The sequence below is a fragment of the Herpailurus yagouaroundi genome, unplaced genomic scaffold, assembly GCF_014898765.1.
Source record: "Herpailurus yagouaroundi ecotype Mexico unplaced genomic scaffold, PumYag 67690, whole genome shotgun sequence".
Lineage (NCBI taxonomy): Eukaryota > Metazoa > Chordata > Mammalia > Carnivora > Felidae > Herpailurus > Herpailurus yagouaroundi.
The window spans coordinates 2,629,790-2,650,988 of NW_024420490.1; the positions used below are offsets into that span (position 1 = coordinate 2,629,790).

Consider the following 21,199-nt stretch of genomic DNA (forward strand, 5'->3'; position numbering starts at 1 on the left):
AAAGAAGTTTTCTCGCAGCACTCCTTTTAGATAACAGTCAACAAATTGGTTCTGTGAAGCACCAGATAGTAAATGTTTTAGGCTTTACGGGTCTCCAACAACTACTCAGCTCTGTCACTGTAGCAGGAAAACAGCCACAGACAACAGTTAAAAAAAAAAAAAGTGTGTGCAGCTATGTGCCAATAAAACTTTATTGACAAAAATAGATTGGGATTTAGCCTACACCTATAGTTTGCCACCCCCTGCTTTAGATAGTGCTTCCTTTGAACAACAAAGAAAGTGCAATCATGCTTTTTCCTTCTTCATTCTTTTTTTTTTAATTAAAAAAATTTTTTTGAGTTTATTTACTTATTTTGAGAGAGAAAGACAGAGAGAGTGAGCAGAGGAGTGGCAGAGACAGGGAGCGAGAGAAATCCAAGCAGGCTCCGCGCTGTCAGCGCGGAGCCCAAAGTGCGACTTAAACTCACAAACTGCGAGTTCGTGACCTGAGCTGGGACCAAGAGTCAGATGCTTAACCGACTGAGCCACCCAGGTGCTCCCATGTTCTAGGTTTTTATCTTACTCTCAATATCGAATGCTCCCAGAGTATTAACTGAAAGCATAGTCCCTCCCAGGGAAAACGAATCAAAGCAATACATCTATTTTCAAGACAATTTCTTGTTCAAGGAAAAGATAAGAAGTTTCAAACTTGACAATAAGGCACTACATCACCACACAGTGCCACCTGGATTCCCCAACTTGTCACCAGTATTCTTCTCAGAGGAGAAGGTAGTACCAAGGAAGCTACCAGGATGGAAAGGGAGCCCCATTCGGAAGAGAGAAAACGGAATGGCATCCATAGATTTGCCACCATGTTTTAGAGGTCTTCATGGACATGAACCTTAAAAACTAAAGCTGGGTGGCAAAAAGCAATTCACCCAGTTCAAGTTATATTTCCATCAAGGCCTGGTTTGGAAGACAGCCCCTGTAATAAAAGACAGATTAATAGGAGAAAAACAAACAGTTTACTAACATTGTATACCTCCAGTACACAAAAGATAACTATTACTCAGTTTTCAGAGCTTTTCCTATGTCTGCTGTTTCTTTAAAATCAGCCTAAAATAATCCTTATACCAATGAGACATATTTTGGGGGTGTTGGGGAGGAAGACCTTCCTGTGCCCTTCAAGGTCCTTCTAGCCAGACTAAGAATCGAACTGACATGAGACAGATTGACAGGAATAAATCAAATTTAATAGCATACGTAAGGAGAATCCACACAGACATGGAAATGCCAAAGATAAGGAGGCAACTTGAAGTTTAGCTAAGGAAAGGAGGAGGGGCCTTAGGACACAAAGGGGAGAAAGACCATTAGCGGGAAGGAAAAGGAGATGTTTTGAAAAACAAGGTTGCCCTATTATGCAGATAAGGTTTTTAGGTAAAAGGGGGTCTCTGTTAACAGCGCTCTTCTCTCCAATGTGAATTTTGGAAGTTGAGGGGAAGCAGAGAGCTTTTCCCACATCTGCTGGGTTTGGATTACTTTCCACTAGAAATAATCTTTATGCCAAAGTGGCCCATCTTGGGGCAGCCTGCCCTGGGCCCCTACAGGGGCAAATTCTGCTCGCCTTCATTTCCCCCAGCACCTGACACCATGTGTGGCTCATGCTGGGGGTTCAAGACAGATTTCTTAAATGAACGATTTATAATAACTTCCTATGTGTTCAGGTCCCACAACTGCTCTGCTACTACTACCTACCACCAAGCCTTCAACGGATTCCAGGTTCAAGGAGTGTCTCCAAAAGAGAAAAACCTCACGGAGCAACAACAGAAAGACTAGTTTATGGTTTTTAAGCGCCCTACTTCCGGTCCTATTTACATGCATCATTAACCCCCAGTGAGAGCACTCAGTAATAAGTGACTTTAGAAATCATAATCATCACAATTGAAAACTTCCATTTCAGCCAGACTACCCGCCCCTTTGTGATGTTAAAGTCTGCCCCGCCCCGTGCTTAAGTCCCGCTTTCTATGAGGCCCATTCCGGCTTTCAACCTACCTTGTGGGCTTTTCATTTGGAGCCTCTTGTGATCTTCAAGCTGTAATTTTCACAAGTGGAGCCCTAAAGCTCTTTAATATTTTTATTTACCAGAATTACTCCTTTCACTTCTGCCTGTGTTTGCAGGATGAATTTTCTGTAGTGTCTTACAAAATAACGCTGTAACACCTCACAGCACAAAGAGGAAAAAGTTAAAGGGCCAAAGACAACCATACACAAGGAAAGTTAACTGAGCAGTTAAAATATTTAAATCAGTATCAGAAAGCTCCAGTGCGCAACAGCTGTCCTCTCAAGGACATCGAACAGGAGCATACTTGATACCCTTCAACTGTTCACTTTAAATTGGTAAATTCTAGGTTATGTGAATTTCAGCTCAATTAATCTATACATATATATTTTTTATTCCCCCTTAAATTCTGCCCGCCTGCCTTACTTGCCATGACTAGTCTTGGACTTGTTTAATTTTATTTGTAACTAAAAATAAGCAGGGTGACAAACTGAAAGAAACTTGGGCCGCACCCAAACTTGTGGTTGAGTTCCAGCTCACAGAATGACTCCATTTTTACTCGAAATCACTATCGCATGTGCCCTGTCCGCCTTCTCCTACATCACAGTGAAGGACGGGTTACCTGGATCCTTGCTCCCTGCCAGAACAGCACCACTCGCCAGACAAAACACAAACACACTTTCTCCCCCATGAGGTCATTGGGAAAAGTTTAATTGGCTACAGAAATTTGTGAGAACCAAAGGCTGCCTCTGGAGTGAAACGGAAACTAGCCCTTTGGTTCTGGTTCATCTATAATTAGATCCCCTTTGAGGCTTTACATCCATGTTTGGTGGAAAACAGAGCAAATCTTTAAGAGTATGGTGACTTCCTCAGAGAGTTCATTCATCCTGGCTTCAATTACATCAGAGCCTAAAAAAAGAAAGAAAGAAAGAAAGAAAGAAAGAAAGAAAGAAAGAAAGAAAGAAAGAAAGAAAGAAAGAATATAAGTATTAGCAACATCAGAAACTGAATAATGTAAGTCTTAAAATACCTCCAACTAGCCTTTGTACCATTTTGGTTCGCTACTAAAGGTCTCCATGTTTGAGGTAAACCTAAACAGAGAGAGATATGCTTTCCCTAGTGAACATGAATATTCCACCCCAAAGTGAAATATGAAGAGAGCTCATACTAGAGCAATTAACTCTTTATTATCTTTTCAGAAGCTTCTGTCCTGCTAAGGGAAGCTGCTCATTCACTTCAAGGCCTGCCATAACACTAGACTTGTCCCAGGCAATATCTGCCTCTGAGCCTGAGTTTAATAAAGCTATCCAGACTGCGATCCTCCCTAATAAAGCCTAAAAGAGCCATGGAGAAAATAAGCTGTCCTCAGAAGCCAACCCGGTCTCTGGCATCTTCCTACAAAGAAATAAAATACAATTTTATTTTATACAAATCCAAGGAAATCTGCTTTTCCCTGAAGGACCTAAACGAGGGATCAGCAAACTGTTTTTATAAATAAAGTTTTATTGGGAAAGCCACACCCCTTCATTTATGTATTGTCTAGGCTTGCTCTCCCTCTAGAATGGCAGCGTGGAATAGTTGCAACAGAGACTGCACGGCCCACAAATCCTAAAATATTTACTATCTGGCCTTTTACAGAACAAGTTTGCTGACTTATTACTACTCTAACCACTATCGCCCCCAGACACACATTTGTAAGTGCACTTACATATTTGTTCCTGGCCCCGGGTGCATTCCATTTTCTCCCTGCTAACCATTTTCACCAGAGCTTTCTCTGGTGCATCCCAGTTTCCCCAAAGCATGATTGACTGTTAGGCCTATCCTAACTATGCCCTGGGATGCTCCTGTTTGCTACCTATGTTAGTCAAATAAGAGCATCCTGAGAGAGCAAAATCCTACAAGGCAAGTCCTACGATGCTACTTTCTCCACGGGACAACAGCTTATCTGTAAGACCAACAGATAATACTTGAGGATTCCATCTTACCCTCTCAGGAAGTCCTGATCATTCCAGGTCATGTATTAGTTTCAGCTTATTTCCAACTCAGCTATTCTTGGCTCTGAAAAGCTGTCATCACTGGCATCGCTGTATCTATCACTAGATCAAAAGAGGAACTAATTTAGCAAGGTGTAAAAAAAAAACAAAAAACAAAAAACAAAACAAAAAACAGCCCTGGACCATTATTCTATTTCCAATTCTGAACACTTTCCATAATTAATCCCCATTCAGAGAAAATGCTAAGAAATATTCTACTGTCACTTTCTAGGCACTACAGAAAGAGGTTGGTTCGACTGCACACGGTGATCTCCTTTTGTCAGATGAGCTGACCACCTGCTTTCATCTTGTTGGAGGTAACTTATTCAGAAAATTGATAAAATCATTTCAACTTAAATTACCATTCATAACCTTCGGAAGACTGCTAATAAAGATCAGTAGCATGAAAGTTTTCCATTCCAACATTCTCAGACATCCAAGGATTTGGGAAATAATTTGCACAATTATGCTATTTTCATATTAGAAACTTTATGGAATGTTCCTACTCCCTCGAGTCACATGTAGTATTCAAAACAGGACTAATTACTGACATAGATATTGCCATGTTGGGTTCCCTCAGAAGTGCACCTTCTCCAGGAGATAGCCCTGAAATTGTAGTTCTGTTTTGAGCCATGAGCTCAGGGTGGGGTTCCTCTCGTTCGGTTCCAAATAAGTCAGCAAGTAGATCAACTCCACAAGAGTTCTACTGATCTATGGAGATGACGTTGCCAGGAAGTATTTTATGTGTGACCCAATCCTGACCTTGACCAACTTTTTTTGCTGACGTATAGCAATAGAAATCTCAATTCCATAACAGGTGAAAATCCACTTTTTGTTTGTTTGTTTAAGGAGGAAAGGGAACAACTGAAGAAACCCTATGCTGACAGGTTAGGAAACAAAGATGTACTCTAAATATATTGAGCAAGTATCAATAAATACATAAACAAAAATGTGAAAGACAAGCCCACTCTCCTCCATGACTTTTGAACAAAATACTGGAAAGGCTGCAGGGGCGGGGCTAGAGTATGGACAGGAGATAAAAGATTAAGAACTGGCAGAAGAGAGCAGCCTGGGTGGCTCAGTCGCTTAAGCTTCCAATTCTCAATTTCAGCTCAGGTTACGATCTCACATTTCATGAGATGGAGTCCTGAGATGGGCTCTGCGCTGACAGCGTGGAGCCTACCTGGGATTCTCTCTCCCTCTCTCTCTGTCCCTCCCTCACTCTGTCTTTGAAAATAAATACACTTAAAAAAAAAAAAAGAATTGGATACAAGACATGTTAGAGAAACATTTAATGAACATATCCTTAACGAAATAGAAGAAAACTCCTACTTAGATTTTAAATCAGGAAAATCAGTTCTACTGTTACAAGAGGGTTTCCAGTAAAGAAAACACAGGAATAACTGAAGAACGTTTTTTCAGAAACTGCCCCTTCCTTATCTATGCAATCTCATTACACAAATGTAGAGTCTTTCCTGGTTCTGTGCAACAAAAAGGGATTTGGAAGTTGCACTCGACTTTCTCTGGGAGAAGAAATGAAGGTCAGGGTGTTGCAGTGATTCATCTGGCACACAGCTCATTCAAGGTGGGGCCAGAATCCCCATCATGCTAACCCAGGTCACAAGCTCAAGTCTAAACTGTGCTACAATGTGCCAGCAGTCACATGTCCTCTGACTCCACAAGTGAGAAGGCATCAGATTTTATACCTGCTTCCTTCCCTACTTCTGAGCCCAGGGAAGAGTAAGGTGGGCCCACATCTCCCCCCTCACACCCCTGGTTGTACTATTTATTAGCCACATACTTTTGGACTGATCACTTGACTCCTGAGAGTCTGGGAAAAAGTAGTAACAATACCTACAACCTCACCAAAATGTTATGAGGGCCGAAAGAGAATGCATACATGTGCTCTGGAGACTGTATAAAAATATAAGTGATTGCTGTTTATGGGATTTACATATTTATAACAACAAGTCGTGGAAATATAAGGTCATAAAAACTGCCAAATGCATGATTTTCAGAATTGTTTCTTGTACCGAGTAACTCCCTGCTCACGTTAGCCATCAGACTTGGGTGGATCTGTTTGTAAGCTAATGGTTCTCATTTCTATCTGATGGCTGGCTACACCAAACTCTGACCACACATCAAAATGGCATAGGCTGAGCCTAACAAAGCGAGACTCAGCTTGAGTTTATTCACGTCCCAGGCAAATGAGTGGGTTCACTCATTTTCTTTCACATGTGTCGCTGGCCAGAAGCAGGACGATGAAATAAGCCATGGCCCTCAAGAACAGAATCATCAAAATAGGCATTGCTGTGAAACGTGCTGATTTTAGGGCATTCACGTGCCAGCAAAAAGCAAGTGCTAGAAATAAAACGTAGATCATCACCACACACAGAATAGCAATGGCTCCCGCACATTCCATAAAATGCAGGTGCTACTCTGTGCCGTATATGACTTAGGGGTTCTTTTTGCTTTCACACACAACAAACTTAAAGAAGTCATAAGATATACTTATTTGGGTACATTTGCACTTAATTCAAGACATCACAGCTCTATCTTAAGGCTTTCTAGGCACTCCCACTGTAGCAGGAAAACAGCCACAGACAACAGTTAAAAAAAAAAAAAAGTGCGCAGCTATGTGCCAATAAAACATCTTTTTAAATAATCTTCTCTGTACCCATGCACATGTTTCTCAGGAGGGAAAATTATTAGACATGCAGGTCTTACATGTTAAATTCTATGAAATGTCACAGAATATGGACTCATTTGTGTATATCTTGATATATTTGATGAGGGGAAGTTTTTTTTTTAAGTTTATTTATTTTGAGAGAGAGTGAGCATGCACAAGCAAGCAGGGGAAGGGACGAGAGAGAGAGAGAGAGAGAGAGAGAGAGAATCCCCAGTAGGCTCCTCAGTGCTGCCAACACAGAGCCCAACTGGGGGCTCTAACTCATGAATCCTGAGATCATTACCTGAGATAAAATCAAGAGTTGGAGGTTTAACGGCCTGAGCCACCCAGGCGCCACTTGTGGAGGGGAAATTTTAAACCTGTACTGCCCAATATAGAAGCCACAAGCCACAGAAACTATCTAAATTTCAATCAATTAAAATCAAATTGAACTGGAAATTCCATTCCTCACTCACTTCAAGTGTTCACTATGTTACCGGGTCACTTGGTTCTTATCCCAGATGCACCAAAGAATTGGAGACCTGAGACCAGAATGGGGAGATAGAGTTTATTAACTAGATAAGTATAGTACACTTTCAAGAAAGAAAGGGGGCCACTGCTGGAGCAAAAGTGGTAATGGCCCCAAGAAGCTCTAGCTGCACCCTTTTAAACCTGTTTTCTGCATATGCAAATTTGGCTTTGATTGACAGCTGGTGGTTATAGTGCATTTTGGCTTCTGCGCAAGTGCCTACCCATGATGCACCTGTTATAATTGTATTTATTTGTGTATTATATATTTATGAGTTTCTAATGAGCTTTTGCTGTGACCTTAAGGGCAAGCTGCACCTTGTGCGCACATGCTCAGCTCGTGGAAGTCGCCTTGTGGCTTTTGAGTCAGCTGTGGGGCTAGGCCTTTCCTGTTCCCTTAGCTCTCAGAGGTGGCTCTGAAAGTGTGGCCGTTAACCCTGGGGGATGGCTCTGAGGGTGTGGCCAGCATCTGCTTTATGCCTCCTCCCTCTCGCTTAACTAACTACCTAACAAAAAGTCATGTGTGACTGGTGGCTGTCATATTGGGCAGTGCAGATTATAGAACATTTCCATCATTTCCATCATTGCATTGCAGAAAGTTGTATTGGATAGCACTTATTTTAAAACAAATGAATAATGATTTAAAAAAATATGATCATCTCCTTGTCACTCCCTAAAAAAAAAAAAAATGTTTTTTAAGACCTGGCTATCTACAGTTAATGAAAATCATGGCAAATGTCTCTCGTGCATGCATATGCCCCCAAATAACGGAAGCACTCTTTTTTTCAAAAAAGTTTTTTACTATATTCTTTTTAAGTAGGCTCCAAGCCCAAGGTGAGGCCTGAACCCACAACCCTGAGGTCAAGAGTCACATGATCTACCGACTGAGCCGGCCAGGTGCCCCTATGTTATTTTTTACAAGACAAAATGAAAATCACCAGCAACGACTCATGGGCATCTCTATCCTAACAACACTGGCTTGACTTACCAGACTTGACTGCAACGGTCTATGTGTGGTTCTTTGACAAATAAAAGGCTCGTCATAATCATTTGTCAAAGATTCCTGGCTCCTAATAAATTCCCAATGTAAGAAAACATATATTCCAAGGCACCAGGACAAGATATATGATGCCTCATATATCCCACCTTTTATGCTACCCCAGGGGCAGCCGTTAAACCATTTCTTCTCCATTAATAGAAAGAGGTGGTTGGAATTTAAAAAAACCTTTTTTTTTTGACGGCATACTGAGGATTCCCAGCCTACATGAGTTCCCACAATACTTTAGATCAAAATCCATTCTGTGTGGAACAAGCATGTTTTAAAACAGGTTGCCAGGCACACAGTTTTCTCCAAAGCATTGTTACTGCTACACTTACTTCCTTTTCAGAGAGCCCCTGGAAGCCATAAAATATAAGAGCAATGGAATGAAAACTTGGTATGCTGTGAATGACTTTTGCATTGAATAGTAAATGGTGGACTACAAGCCAGGCAGGGCATTAAAAGCACAGTAGTCTCTAGTACTAGGAACTCCATTCCTGGCTGGCACCCGTACCATCAGCACTGCAGTGAACCACCATCAATAAAAGAGCACCTTTCAATCAACATTTAAGCCCTAAGGGAAGGTGTACTCAAATGTGGTTTATTCACAGTACTTTACCAAAAAAAGTCTCAAGGTATGGAGTTGGTGACAAACAATGCGGGGCAGGGAAGGGGGCGCTGTTTTAAAAGGTGTTTTAAAAACTGCTTAAAAAGAATCATTTTTTTCCAGGTCACTTTTCCTTGAAATGTAATAAAGGGGAAAAAGTAGCCTCTTGATATCAGTAGCCGGAAAGGATGTAGACCCTGAGATTTAGGAGTAGGCTTGGAAAAAAGTACCCCGTAGGTAGCAAACCCAGAAGTCAAATCCATAGCACCTGCTCTATGCATCCACATTGTCCCCAAAGAAACAATCTATTTGCACCTGTCCCCTCTAAGGTATTTCTAGCTGGACTAAGAATCAAAGTGACATTAGACAGATTAATAGGGGAAAATTGAAGAGGCAAAAGTTTGTCTTGAGCCTGCAGGGTCTTGATCGCCTTCAGCTCAAAAACAGTCCATGTGCCTGGCTGGTTCAGTCGTTTAAGCGACGGACTTCAGCTCTGGTCTTGATGTCACCGTTTGTGAGTTTGAGCCCCACATTGGGCTCTCTGCTGTCTGCACAGAGCCCGCCTCGGATCCTCTGTCCCCCCTCTCTCTGTGCCTCTCCCACACTTGCTCTCTTTCTCTCTCTCTCTCTCTCAAAAATAAACACTTAATGCGGTGCCTGGGTGGCTCAGTCAGTTAAGCATCCAACTTCGGCTCAGGTCATGATTTCATGGTTGGTGAGTTTGAGCCCCGACTGGTAAACTCGAGCCCTGCTCGGAGCTCCACAGTCTCTCTCCCCGTCTCTCTGCACCTCCTGGGATTCTCTCTCTGTCCCTCACTCATTCTCGTGCTCTCTCTCTCTCACACACACACAAATAAATAAATGAAAATTTTAATAGATAAATAGATTTAATTTAAAAATAAATAAATAAATAAACATTAGACAAAAAATAGCCCATGTGCCAAAGTGGCATATTTTGAGGGAACTTGTCCCAAACCCCTTCAAACTCGAAATAATCTTTATGCCAAAGTGGCCCATCTTGCGGTGGCCTGCCCTTGGCTCCTACACACCATATATTGTAAGAATGGCCCTTGGCCACACTAACCGTGCAGCCCGAAATTCAAAAAAAAAAAATAGGCAAAACGATTCCAAGTTTAAAATAGTGCTAGAAAATGTACACCGGAGAGGCCACACCCACCTCCAATGCCCCCACCACCAGTCAGCAATGATTTTCCTCCAACTAGCATCCTAACAGGATACAGATTGGCAGGATACAGACTCACCTCTCACTAAGCGGTTTAGGGATGTATATCAAGAGCCACAAAAGTGGTGTGAGCTGAAGCAAAAGCATTGAAATCTTCTGGGGAGATCGAGGGACTGCAAACTGTTCCCTAAGGATTTGTGTGCATTTTATTCTAGAAGTCGAGAAGCCACTGAGAGTTTTAAACTCCAAAATAATGTAGGAAGATGGACTGAAAAGAGGAAAGCTGGAGGTAGAGACACCTGGTAGGAAGCGTTGTAGTAGGACAGCAGGACAGCAGAACTAAGGTAAAATTAATAATTCTCATTTAGGGGCACCTAGCTAGCTCAGTCGGTAGAGTGTGTGACTCTTGATCTCGGGGTTTGTGAGCTCAAGCCCCATGTTGGGCATAGAGCTTACTTTAAAAAAAAAATCCCATTTAATTTCCCACCATAGACCAGACACTGTGTTAAGTGCTTTACATTTAGCCTGGGTGGCTCAGTCGGTTCAGCGTCTGACTTCGGCTGAGGCCATGATCAGTGGCATTCGAGACCTGCATCGAGCTCTGTGCTGACAGCTCAGAGCCTGGAGCCTGTTTCAGATTCTGTGTCTCCCTCTCGCTCTCTGCCCCTCCCCCACTCTCTCTCTCTCTCTCTCTCTCTGTCTCTCAAAAATAAATAAACATTAAAAAAAAAAAAGAGGAGGGTCCTGCTTGCCGGGGAACTCAGGAACTCGGCTTTCAGAATGTTTTATCCGTTACTAACTGATAATGCCAGTTTCACTTGGTGCAGGCTGTACGTACAAGCAATGTGATTTATGGTGAATGCTTGCTTTCCTTCTGAGAGTCTGGAATGTGAGTGGCTACTAGGTAGAGAATGCCTATGTGACCAGCCCCAATAAAAACCCTAAACTCTGAGTCTCAAATGGGCATAAACACCACACACATTGCTGCAGGGGGAAGGTGAGCTCTGTGTGACCTTTCACGGGAGGGAGAGGGCACAGGAAACCTACAAATCGATTTCTCCAGACTCCACTTATATCTTTTCCTCTTACTGATCCAGCTGTGCAAACTTACTCTGTCACTGTAGTGAATTTCAACCATGAGTACAACTGTATTCAGATTTCCTTCTAGTGAATCATCAAACTTGTGGGCTGTCTTGGGGCTAAAACAAAGACTTTGAGTTTGATATTGCATGTACTTTTGAGTAGCTTATAAAAACTTGAAAAGGGGCACCTGGATGGCTCAGTCGATTAAGCTTCCAACTCTTGATTTCGGCTCAGGTCATGATCTCACAATTCGTGAGTTCGAGTCCCACATGGGGCTCTGAACTGACCGTGTGGAGCCTTCTTGGGATTCTGTCTCCCTTTCTCTCTGCCCCTTCGCTGACTGCTCTATCTCTCTCAAAATAAATAAAAATCAAACTTAAATTTAAGAAACCTGAGAAAACACTATCCTACAGCTGTTATGCCTCTTGAACAAAGGACTCCAAGTTGAAAACCAGGTGGAACTGGTCCTCATAACTGCTGCCACTCTACAGATAACAGAGTGGCCAAAAACTTAGCACACTAGCTCTAGATCCCCAAATAATATTCTCACTGCAACTTCCTAGGCACTAAAAGAGAACTCTTCTCCACAGGGCAGAATGCAGAGGTTATAGCTCAGGTGTACGAGCACAAAGCCAAAAATTTTTTTACATTCTGGGCTTTAAAGATGTCAGCTGCACATGTGCCATGTAATTACATACCGTCAGCCAATTTCTGGGAAAGGAAGTCATTATTCCAGTGTTCATATTCCTTGTTATGGTTGTTTATGGTTGATTACAGTCAGTAATCTTGTTTGACGGAAATACAGTCCCAACTCAACTCACATTAGAGCCTGGCCGTCAAAGCAGCTGTCTGCTTTTCAATGTTCATGACACCATGGAGCTGGGCAGAGAGAAGTTGAAGTTGAAGGTTCCTCTGGAATCCTGGTGTCTGTCACTGGGTTAATTCACTGGTGCCATTCTTAGTCAGAAAACCACCTTAGGTGTCAGAATTAGACTACACTGTATCCATCCTCCCGTGCTACCTAGAATTGTTACTTTAGCAAACAAGGTTGTACTAAACAACCTAGTCTGCTGGGGAGCCAGGGAGGTAAAGATAAATAAGATGCTCGCCGCCCTTAAGAAATGCACTGGTTGGGGAGTCTGGGCGGCTCAGTCGGTTAAGGGACTAACTCTTGATTTCGGCTCAGGTCATGGTCTCGCAGTCCGTGAGTTCGAGTCCCACACTGGGCTCTGCACTGACAGTGCGGAGGCTGCTTGAGATTCTCTCTCCCTCTTTCTCTGCCCCTACCCCGCGCTCTCTCTCTCTCTCTCAAAACAAACAAATAAACTAAAAGAGAGAGAGAGAAACGTACCGATTTATGGCTGATATGTAGGAATTGTCTGACTACCATGGAAGCACGCTGGTCAGCTGTAATTCCAACACCAGCATCAGAGTTATACTAAGAAGTCTTTCTCAGAAACTGCTGGTAAGCTTTACTCAGAGACCACCATCCCCCATGTGGGAATCGGCAGGCCATCCAACACATAGGTGGGCAGTCCCCACAAATTAGGTAGCATTTATTTCTAGCCACTGCTTGCAAACAACCAGTTTTGCGTGAATTATTTCTCTCAGCCATGTAACTTCCTCCACTGTCACTCTCCTTTTACATGTGGACACCTGAAATAATGGAGACTATAAAGTGGCTGAGAAGGGTCACAGCGCACATGTGACATGGGACCACACTGGCATTTCCAATCTGACATCTGTGGTGTCAGAACACAGGACGCTCTCTCCACACACGATCTCACACGGAACCATATCACATGAGCCTGATCAAGTGCAGATGCTCAGCTGGAGCAGGGAAGCTTCTGCCCCCTCAGCCTGCTCCTCGAAGCAGCCCAGATCCAGCTCCACAGGGCACAGTTTGAAAACCAGTGCGCCGGCTCCAGAGTATGAGGAATGATCATTAAGTCAGTAAGACACCCAACATGGAAATACGTAAAGCTGTTCCCATTTCAAAATGTGAGTAAAAGAAATGATAGAGAGCCGTGAGCTTCTCCTAGTAGGTGATGTCCCAAAGAAGCAGGCTTGGGTAACACGGGCACACACGCACCCATCGGACACTGATCCTGGCACTCTAAACTGCAGCATCACGAGGGTTATTTGCCACGATGAGGGTCAGTGACAGTAATCTTCTAAACAACACATATCCAGCTACTGTGGCACTAACTCTACCTAACCGCTCTCTGATTCTGGCCAGCTCCATAAAGTTACTGTATCCAATATTCTTGCATGAGAAGGAGTAAAGATATGAATTCTCCCCAAACTAATATTTACATGTAAAGAAATTTTCATGAAAATCCCTAAGGTATTTTTTTTTATTTGAACCTCATTTTCAAAATCATTGTATAATTCATCTGGAAGAATGGCAAAATATATTTTTTAAAATGTTAAAGAATAACGGGTGTAGGGTAGATAAGGGCTTGATTTACAATAATGCTATGATAATGAAGAGGGTGGTAAGGGTTCAGAAATAAGAGATGAAATCATCAGTGGAACAAAACAGAAATCCCTGCAACAAATCTGAACTACTCAGCTTACTAACCATGGGGGTGGGGTGCAGATACTACCTTAAGTAATACACCAATAATAAAGTACATATAGATTATAGATTTAAACTATAAAATTGAAAGCATAAGAATACCAGTGGAAAACAAATGGGCCATTATTTATATAATATTTTTGATAGGGAAAGGAAGATTTTAGGCATGACACTAAAGGCAGAATCCATAAAAGTTAAAGATTTGATTACATAAATTTTAAAAATATGTAAGTAAGGGCACCTGGCTGGCTCAGTCAGTAAAGCATGTGATTCTTGATCTCAAGGTTATAAGTTCCAGCCCTATGTTGGGTGTAGAGCTTACTGAAAAATAAAATCTTTTTTTTTTTTTTTTTTTTTAATTTTGAGAGAGGAAGAGAGCCCATGCACAAGCATGTGAGCAGGGGAGGGGTAGAGAGAGCGACAGAGAGAGAGAGAGAGAAAGAGAGAGAGAATTCTAAGCAGGTTCCATGCTGTCAGCACAGAGCCTAACATGAGGCTCAATCCCATGAACCATGACATCATGATCTGACCAAAAATCAAGAGTCAGACGCTTAACCAACTGAGCCACCCAGGCACCCCGAAAAATAGGATCTTAAAAAAAAACACACACACACAAATAAAGACTATAAAAAGTCCTAACTGAAAACTCTCTAGGGAAAATGAAAACTACCATTAACAATTTAAAAGTCAAACAAACCCACTTTGAAAAAATATTTGCAACCTAAGAAAGGATTAATGTCCTTTATATATAATGAGTTTACCAATCAGTAAGAAAAAGGATATAATAGCAAAAGGAAAAAATAGAGCAGAGGATATGAACAGGCTATTCCTAAAAAAGCAAATAAACACAAAACATGTTTATGTATTCATTAATCAAAGAGTCAACACAAGAAAATCCCATTTTTCACTTATCAAAATGACACAAATTTCTAAAATAATACCCAGCATCAGCATGATTTGGAAAGCTGACATGCTACCATTGTAGATGTGAAGCAATCATTTTCATTCAGAGAAAAAAATTATGATCGTTAAGAAAGAAAAAATTACTCGTCACTTTTTAAAAAATCCTGTAATGATATTAAATTTCATGAGAAACCTAAAAAAAAAAAAAAAAAAAAGACGAAGAAGCCCAAGACATTGGTAAGCACAGCTTGGGATGGGGCTAGGAGTAGTAAGTTGGTTACCTAGGAGACAGTTTGCAGCCCTCTTGCAGGTAGGTATGCAGGTTCCCAGTTGCCGCAAGTAATAGTCCCAGGTATGGAGGGGAAGGCTTCATCGGCCTAGAAGAAAACTCAGGATGGAATTGGACACCAACAAAATAGGGGTGATCTGAAATGAGAATAATCATGATGCAATTGAAGCAGAAAAACACGAGAGCTGCTTTCAAGCTCTTATCTTTTCACAAGAAAACACATTAAACAGTGAGACAATTAACCTGCTATCATTGCCAGTGACTTTCATGAGTCATCTTCACAGCAGAATTTCACACGGCAAAACACATCTCACTTAATAAGAGATCTGGCATTTTATCTGTGCAAGGTGCTAGCATGAGCAAAATCAAACCAAACTTTTGAATGATGAATCCTGCTTGCCCAAAGTCCGCTTGCTTTTTGAAGGCACTTCATAGACTTACCTTGGCTCCATTTCAATGGAATCCCTCTCGCTCTAGGCTAATTGTAGGTCATTCTGTCTCTTAGCTGGCTTCAGGCCATTTCCTACAAGGTCTTTACCGTTCCCAAGGGAAGAGTGGGGGGAAGCGGGGAGGGAATGCAGCAAGTACTTGCGGGTATTAATCAGAGATGGCACCATGAAACTGAACTGACACTCCTACTTTAGCCTATGCCAACTTATCTCCTGTGACTATGAGACTCAGAGTGATAAAAGGATGGCCTTTCAACGTGTTAATGGTGGTAACGGCTCAAGGTGGTAAGAGGTCAAGATATTTTTCTTTTCTTCCTTATACTTTTCCCTATCATGTGAAACTTTTCCATGAGCATATGTTCCTTACATCATTGGGGGGGGGTGGAGGGGAAGTTAAGCGATTTTCATATCAAGGGTTGTCAAATCTCCTACACGAACAATTCAAGTTCTCTTAGATGTAATAGGAAGAGAAAAGTAGCTTTACCAGCTACTTTTAAATACACGAATCTTGTTTTAGAATGGAAAAAATTAAATGGGCAAAATTTCCAAATCTCGGTAGAAATTGTACAGAATTGCAAATTCCTTCCCCTATCAGAATTCTCAAAAACTATGTTTTTTCCCCGGATTAGGAAGCAGTTCCTAATCAAGCAACTCTCTAGAAATCCAGCAACCCTCTTATCCCATAATCACTAGAGTACAGAACATGGTCAGTGCTATATTCCCTACTTTAAAAATTATTTTAACTTGGGCAACTGGGTGGCTCAGTCAGTTGAGCACCTGACTTTGGCTCAGGTCATGATCTCACAGCACTTGAGTTCAAGCCGCACATCAGGCTCTGTGCTGACAGCTTGGAGCCTGGAGCCTGCTTCAGATTATGTGCCTCCCTCTCTGCACGTCCCCTGCTCGCACTCTCTCTCTCTCAAAACAAAATAAATAAACATTAAAAATAATTTTTAATTATTTTAATTGCTATATATATCAAACCGAAGATGCCAGAATATAAGTTTTATAGGGGGAAGTAAATATAACTTTAAAGCTTCCAACAAGATGCTTTATCAAATGAACTAAAATTCTAGTATGGAAATCTGGGATGCCTGGGTGGCTCAGTCAGTTAAGCGTCCGACTTCAGCTCAGGTCGTGATCTCATGGTCCATGAGTTTGAGCCCCACATCAGGCTATGCGCTGACAGCTCAGAGCCTGGACCCTGCTTGGGATTCTGTGTCTCCCTCTCTCTGTGACTTTCCCCTGCTCATGCTCTGTCGCGTTCTCACTCAAAAATAAATAAACATTAGGAGCACCTGGGTGGCTCAGTCGGCTCAGGTCATGATCTCACAGTTCGTGAGTTTGAGCCCTGCATCGGGCTCTGCACTGACAGCTTGGAGCCTGGAGCCTGCTTTAGATTCTGTGACTCCCTTTCTCTCTGCCTCTCTGCCTCTCTCTCTCTCTCTCTCTCTCTCTCTCTCAATCAATAAACAAACATTAAAAAAAATTTTAATAAAAAATAAATAAAAATCTAGTATGGAATTCAAAATCACAAATCTCCATCACTTACCACCGGAGACCCAAAGTTACAACAGTGAGGAATGATGATGGAACAGAAATGCCCACTCTTGTAAGGTTATCATTTAAAGCTTTGCTATACAACATGGCAGCTCCCAGCCACATGTGGCTATTTAAATTCATTCAAATTAATTGAGCACATCTCAAATGTTCAATAGCCACACATGGCTAGTGGCTACCATACTGAACAGGGCAGAATAGGCCACCATGGCAGCAAGTTTAATTGGACAGCTCTGAGTCCAGAAAAATCCAGTGTAGAAATCCTCTACATCACATCTAGGAAGAAGCCTCCTTGAATTACAGGGACATTCAGGTAAGAAAGCTTGGTGAGGAGAATGCTACCTTCTCCCAGGAATGTGTTCCCTCAAGAAAAGAAGAAACCATCCATTCTTAGAAAAGAAACTAAGCAATGTAGCTTTAAATTTAATATGCAATGACTCTTACAGCACAGCATGTAGGGATGTCTTTGAAAGAAGCAGACAGTAATTGTGCTTTTTGTACAACTACACACAGAAGCCAAGCAATGAGTCTGTCATAGCCAGGGACAAAATATTTGAATGAATGGACCACTGTTCTGAATCACTTTCTCCAAAAAAAAAACAAAACAAAAAAAAATCCCATATGCCAAAATGAGGAAAGAACCTAAAAAGTTTTTATTTTCATGATGCTCTATATCAGTCAGGTAAAATATCTGTTAAATAGTGCTTTTAATTGCTTTGAATCACATTCTGACGTTATACTAATCTCAAGCTTTGTTTTTCCTTTTAGAACCCCTTTAGGAATGTTGAGATTCATGGATATGATTCTAAGGGGTAGCTAAGATCAGAATCTTTGGGGGGAATTTTCCTTAATAAGATAAATTTCTTTGCAATCAACTTTTAAAAATTGCAGGATTTCACAGCGTCTCTCATTTCCTTTCCAACACGCACGAGATTTGCAAGTATCAATGGGAATCTAAATCCAGGCGATAAAAGAGGCATCTAAAAATTTGCTGACAATAATGAGAGCCAGGAGAATTAAAACAAAGTACGTACTTGAATGAAGTAAACAAATAGTTATCTGCTTAAGAAATTCTCTGCCCTCTCACATGCCAGAAAGATTTAAGAGACTTCAACCCCAAAGAGTGATCCACCCTATAAAAATTCTAAATGATAGGCATTTCCATCAGAAAGACTACAGGAAATGCATCTCCATACCCTAATTCAAAACTTCAGGCACGGACTGATAATCTTAAGTGGAATGTCCAATGAAAACAAGAGGAACGATAAAATCCACAGAGGTGGTCACAGGCCGTGGTTGGGCTCCAGCCGTGCCTGTGACTAGCTGGATGGCCTGGGCAAGTTATTTATCCTCTCTGCACTCCAATCTCCTTCTCTGAAAAGTGGGAATAACATCACCTGCCTTGTCACTTAAATAAGGCACGCAGAGTCCCTAGCAAGGGGTCGAGTGAGAAGCATCTAGTGAGTGTGCATGCAGTGTCCACTGCTTTCCCTCTTTGAGGTCCAGGTAACATGTTACTGTATTCAAAGAAGCCTTCGACAACTTTAATTCTCCTCCCTGCCCAGGACTCCTGAAATACCTGAACAGATTAGAGACAGAAAAGGAAAGGGAGAGAGAGAAGGAATTTGAAATAGAGGAATGTGACGTGGGCTAAGATGGTAAAAGAAGTAGGACATTTAGAAGAGTAAGTAGTCCCGAATATTTGTAGCCTAAAGTAGATAGGTTGGGGGGCGCCTGGGCAGCTCAGTCGGTTGAGCGACCGACTTCAGCTCAGGTCATGATCTCACGGTTTGTGAGCTCGAGCCCCGAGTCAGGCTCTGTGCTGACAGCTGGGAGCCTGGAGCCTGCTTTGGAGTCTGTGTCTCCCTCGCTCTCTGCCCCTCCCCCACTCATGCTCTGTCTCGCTCTGTCTCTCTCTGTCTCAGAAATAAACATAAAAAAAATTTTTTTTTAAAGTTGATAGGTTGAAACGATAGGTTCTAGAATGTCATGTTACCATTTTCAGAGTATCCTGTACAAACTAACCATTTGATAAATGAGACTGGTTTATCCAACAAATTAGTGTCACACGCACTGCACAGTCACAGCCCTGTCCTCGGTAGGAGGTGTTGTAGAGGGAAGAGCCTGGAGGCAGGGAGAAGCTTTAGGACCACTCTGGGTTGGAGTCACCACGCACTTGGCCCAGGGTGGGAGGGACGGGAATGAAATCCCAAACTCGGTCTTCCTTTCTCGAGACGCAATCTACAGGACTTGATAGCTGATTACAAGTTGGGAGTATAAAAGGGAAGAAAAACTAAATGCATCCAATTTTAAGCCTGATAGTCTAGGACAGTGGTTCCCAATCGAGGCGAGTGTGTCCCTCAGGGACATTTGGCAATGTCTACAGATGGTTTGGGGTGTTGCAACTTTCGGAGGTGAAGATGATACTACTGGCATCCAGTGGGTACAGGGCAGGGATGCTGCCACATATCATAGAGTGCACAGGATGGCCCCCACCACAAAGAATGTCCCACTCCCAATGTCAATGGTGGCAAGGGAGAGAAACACTGGACAAGGAGATGGATGATAACAGAAATAGTCAGGAGGAAGAACTAGTTTGGAAGCATGTAAAGTTAATTTTAAATAAGTTGAATTAGAAGTCCTAGGAGAATATCCAGATAGATAAACAGGTCAAGCAGGCAACTGAACATGTTAGTTTCAAGTTAGTTAAATGAAGTATATACGTGTGAGTCCCGAACAGGGGTTGGCAAACATTTCTGTAAAGGGCCAGGTAGTAAGTAACCTTAGAGAAAGAGTAGGGATCAGCTGTAAGCATGGGCTTACCATATCTTTGCAGCTCTGAATGAGAACACTGTCCTCTGTCTCATCATTAATGGTGTATGGTTTGTGCCTATGCTCTCGAGGGTGTCCCAGGCCACACACAAACAACTTCTTCAGTGATCTCCCTCAACGAAAGTCTAATCCCTCTGTGCTGTTTGGTCTTACTAAGAACTTTCGTGGATACACCGACTAGTGTTCAAAAGTCAAATGACTAGCCCACACTTGACCACAGAGAGCAATATAGAAAGGTAGACTCCAGGTACAACGAGGGGCCCACGTCCCAAACACAACAGACGTCAACACCAGTCACCAGTAGTGAGGAGGGCGCTGGGTCATTCTTCCTCAAAGGAGGAAGAAAGCAAAGTGTTACTCAATTAACAAGCTGCCTGCCTTTCCCAGAGCAACTAACCTAGAGGCTAGCAACGGGAGAAGGCCCAGAAAGGGGGCAGGGATGGTAAGGAAGCATACTGCTAGTGCAACTGGTAGACTCAGAACAATGTATCATTTTAGGGTAGATTCAGACTACTGGGCCCCCAAATGATTAGGACTACACATGGTCTGTTTTCTCATGTAATTTATATTTAGTCATATTATTTATGCTTAGTTGTGTATTTATTTCCAAGGAGAGGGGAAAAGAAGGACAGCAAAGAAAATAAATCTCAACTTATATCTTCACATACAACATCAAATTGTATCTTCCTATATAACAACAAATAGACATTAGTTTACCATGAGAATTTTTAAAAACAAAAAGCCCACTTACTTGCCAGTTCAATGATTTCCATCCTCTCCCCATCGACATCCTGACCTACAAAACTTAAGTCCTTCTGCTCAAACTGACTGATCAGGCTTGGGTTCACCTGGAAAGACAAGAAATTAAGTGTCTTTGGGCAGAAGTATCAGCTTATGAAAATGTCCATCCATTTCAGTGATGCTCTTAACTAGTAGCTCATTTCTATACCCAGCTCCCAAAGCCTATTTTTAAACTCATGATGAACCTGAGAAACAGGCTAATCACAGCCCCTAAATCTGAGAAGCCCACCTTCTGTCGCTCAAAGACGAGATTCAAAAAGGACTGTGATGCAGATTTCTGACTTGGAGCCTTGAGATTAGCTATTTATAGCTGTCACCATATTTGCTTCTTCGAGTTATGTGTAATTAAGTATCTCTCCTCAAATCACAAATCTGCTTGAGGATTAAAACTATCTTATTTCCCTTGAGACTCACCCCAATGCTTTCTCTACGTATAGTTACATAAAAACTCTAAGGAGAAGCTTAGAGCAATTTTTCTGCTAGAATATTGGTTACAGATGACAGGTTGATGACCTGGCGCACACAGCCCCTTTCCTCGTTCATCTCATCCCTAGTCCTTCCCGAAACTTTTCAGCCTCTCCACAGAAAGCACTTGCTCACCTAAA

The 21,199-nt window shown here is 42.0% G+C and overlaps 1 protein-coding gene across 1 annotated transcript in view; it reads right to left on the reverse strand.

Annotated features, from left to right (window-relative positions):
- Nucleotides 1–2,728: 2,728 nt before the first annotated feature.
- Nucleotides 2,729–21,199, reverse strand: part of CTPS2 (CTP synthase 2) — a 75,785-nt gene continuing 57,314 nt past the window's right edge. The window contains exons 12-15 of the mRNA XM_040468302.1: nucleotides 20,545–20,641; nucleotides 14,945–15,089; nucleotides 4,024–4,134; nucleotides 2,729–2,947 (exon numbers count right to left, since the gene is read on the reverse strand). Of these exons, the coding sequence (XP_040324236.1) occupies nucleotides 4,065–4,134; nucleotides 14,945–15,089; nucleotides 20,545–20,641 (312 nt within the window). The 3' untranslated portion in view covers nucleotides 2,729–2,947; nucleotides 4,024–4,064. The remainder of the gene's footprint in view (nucleotides 2,948–4,023; nucleotides 4,135–14,944; nucleotides 15,090–20,544; nucleotides 20,642–21,199) is intronic.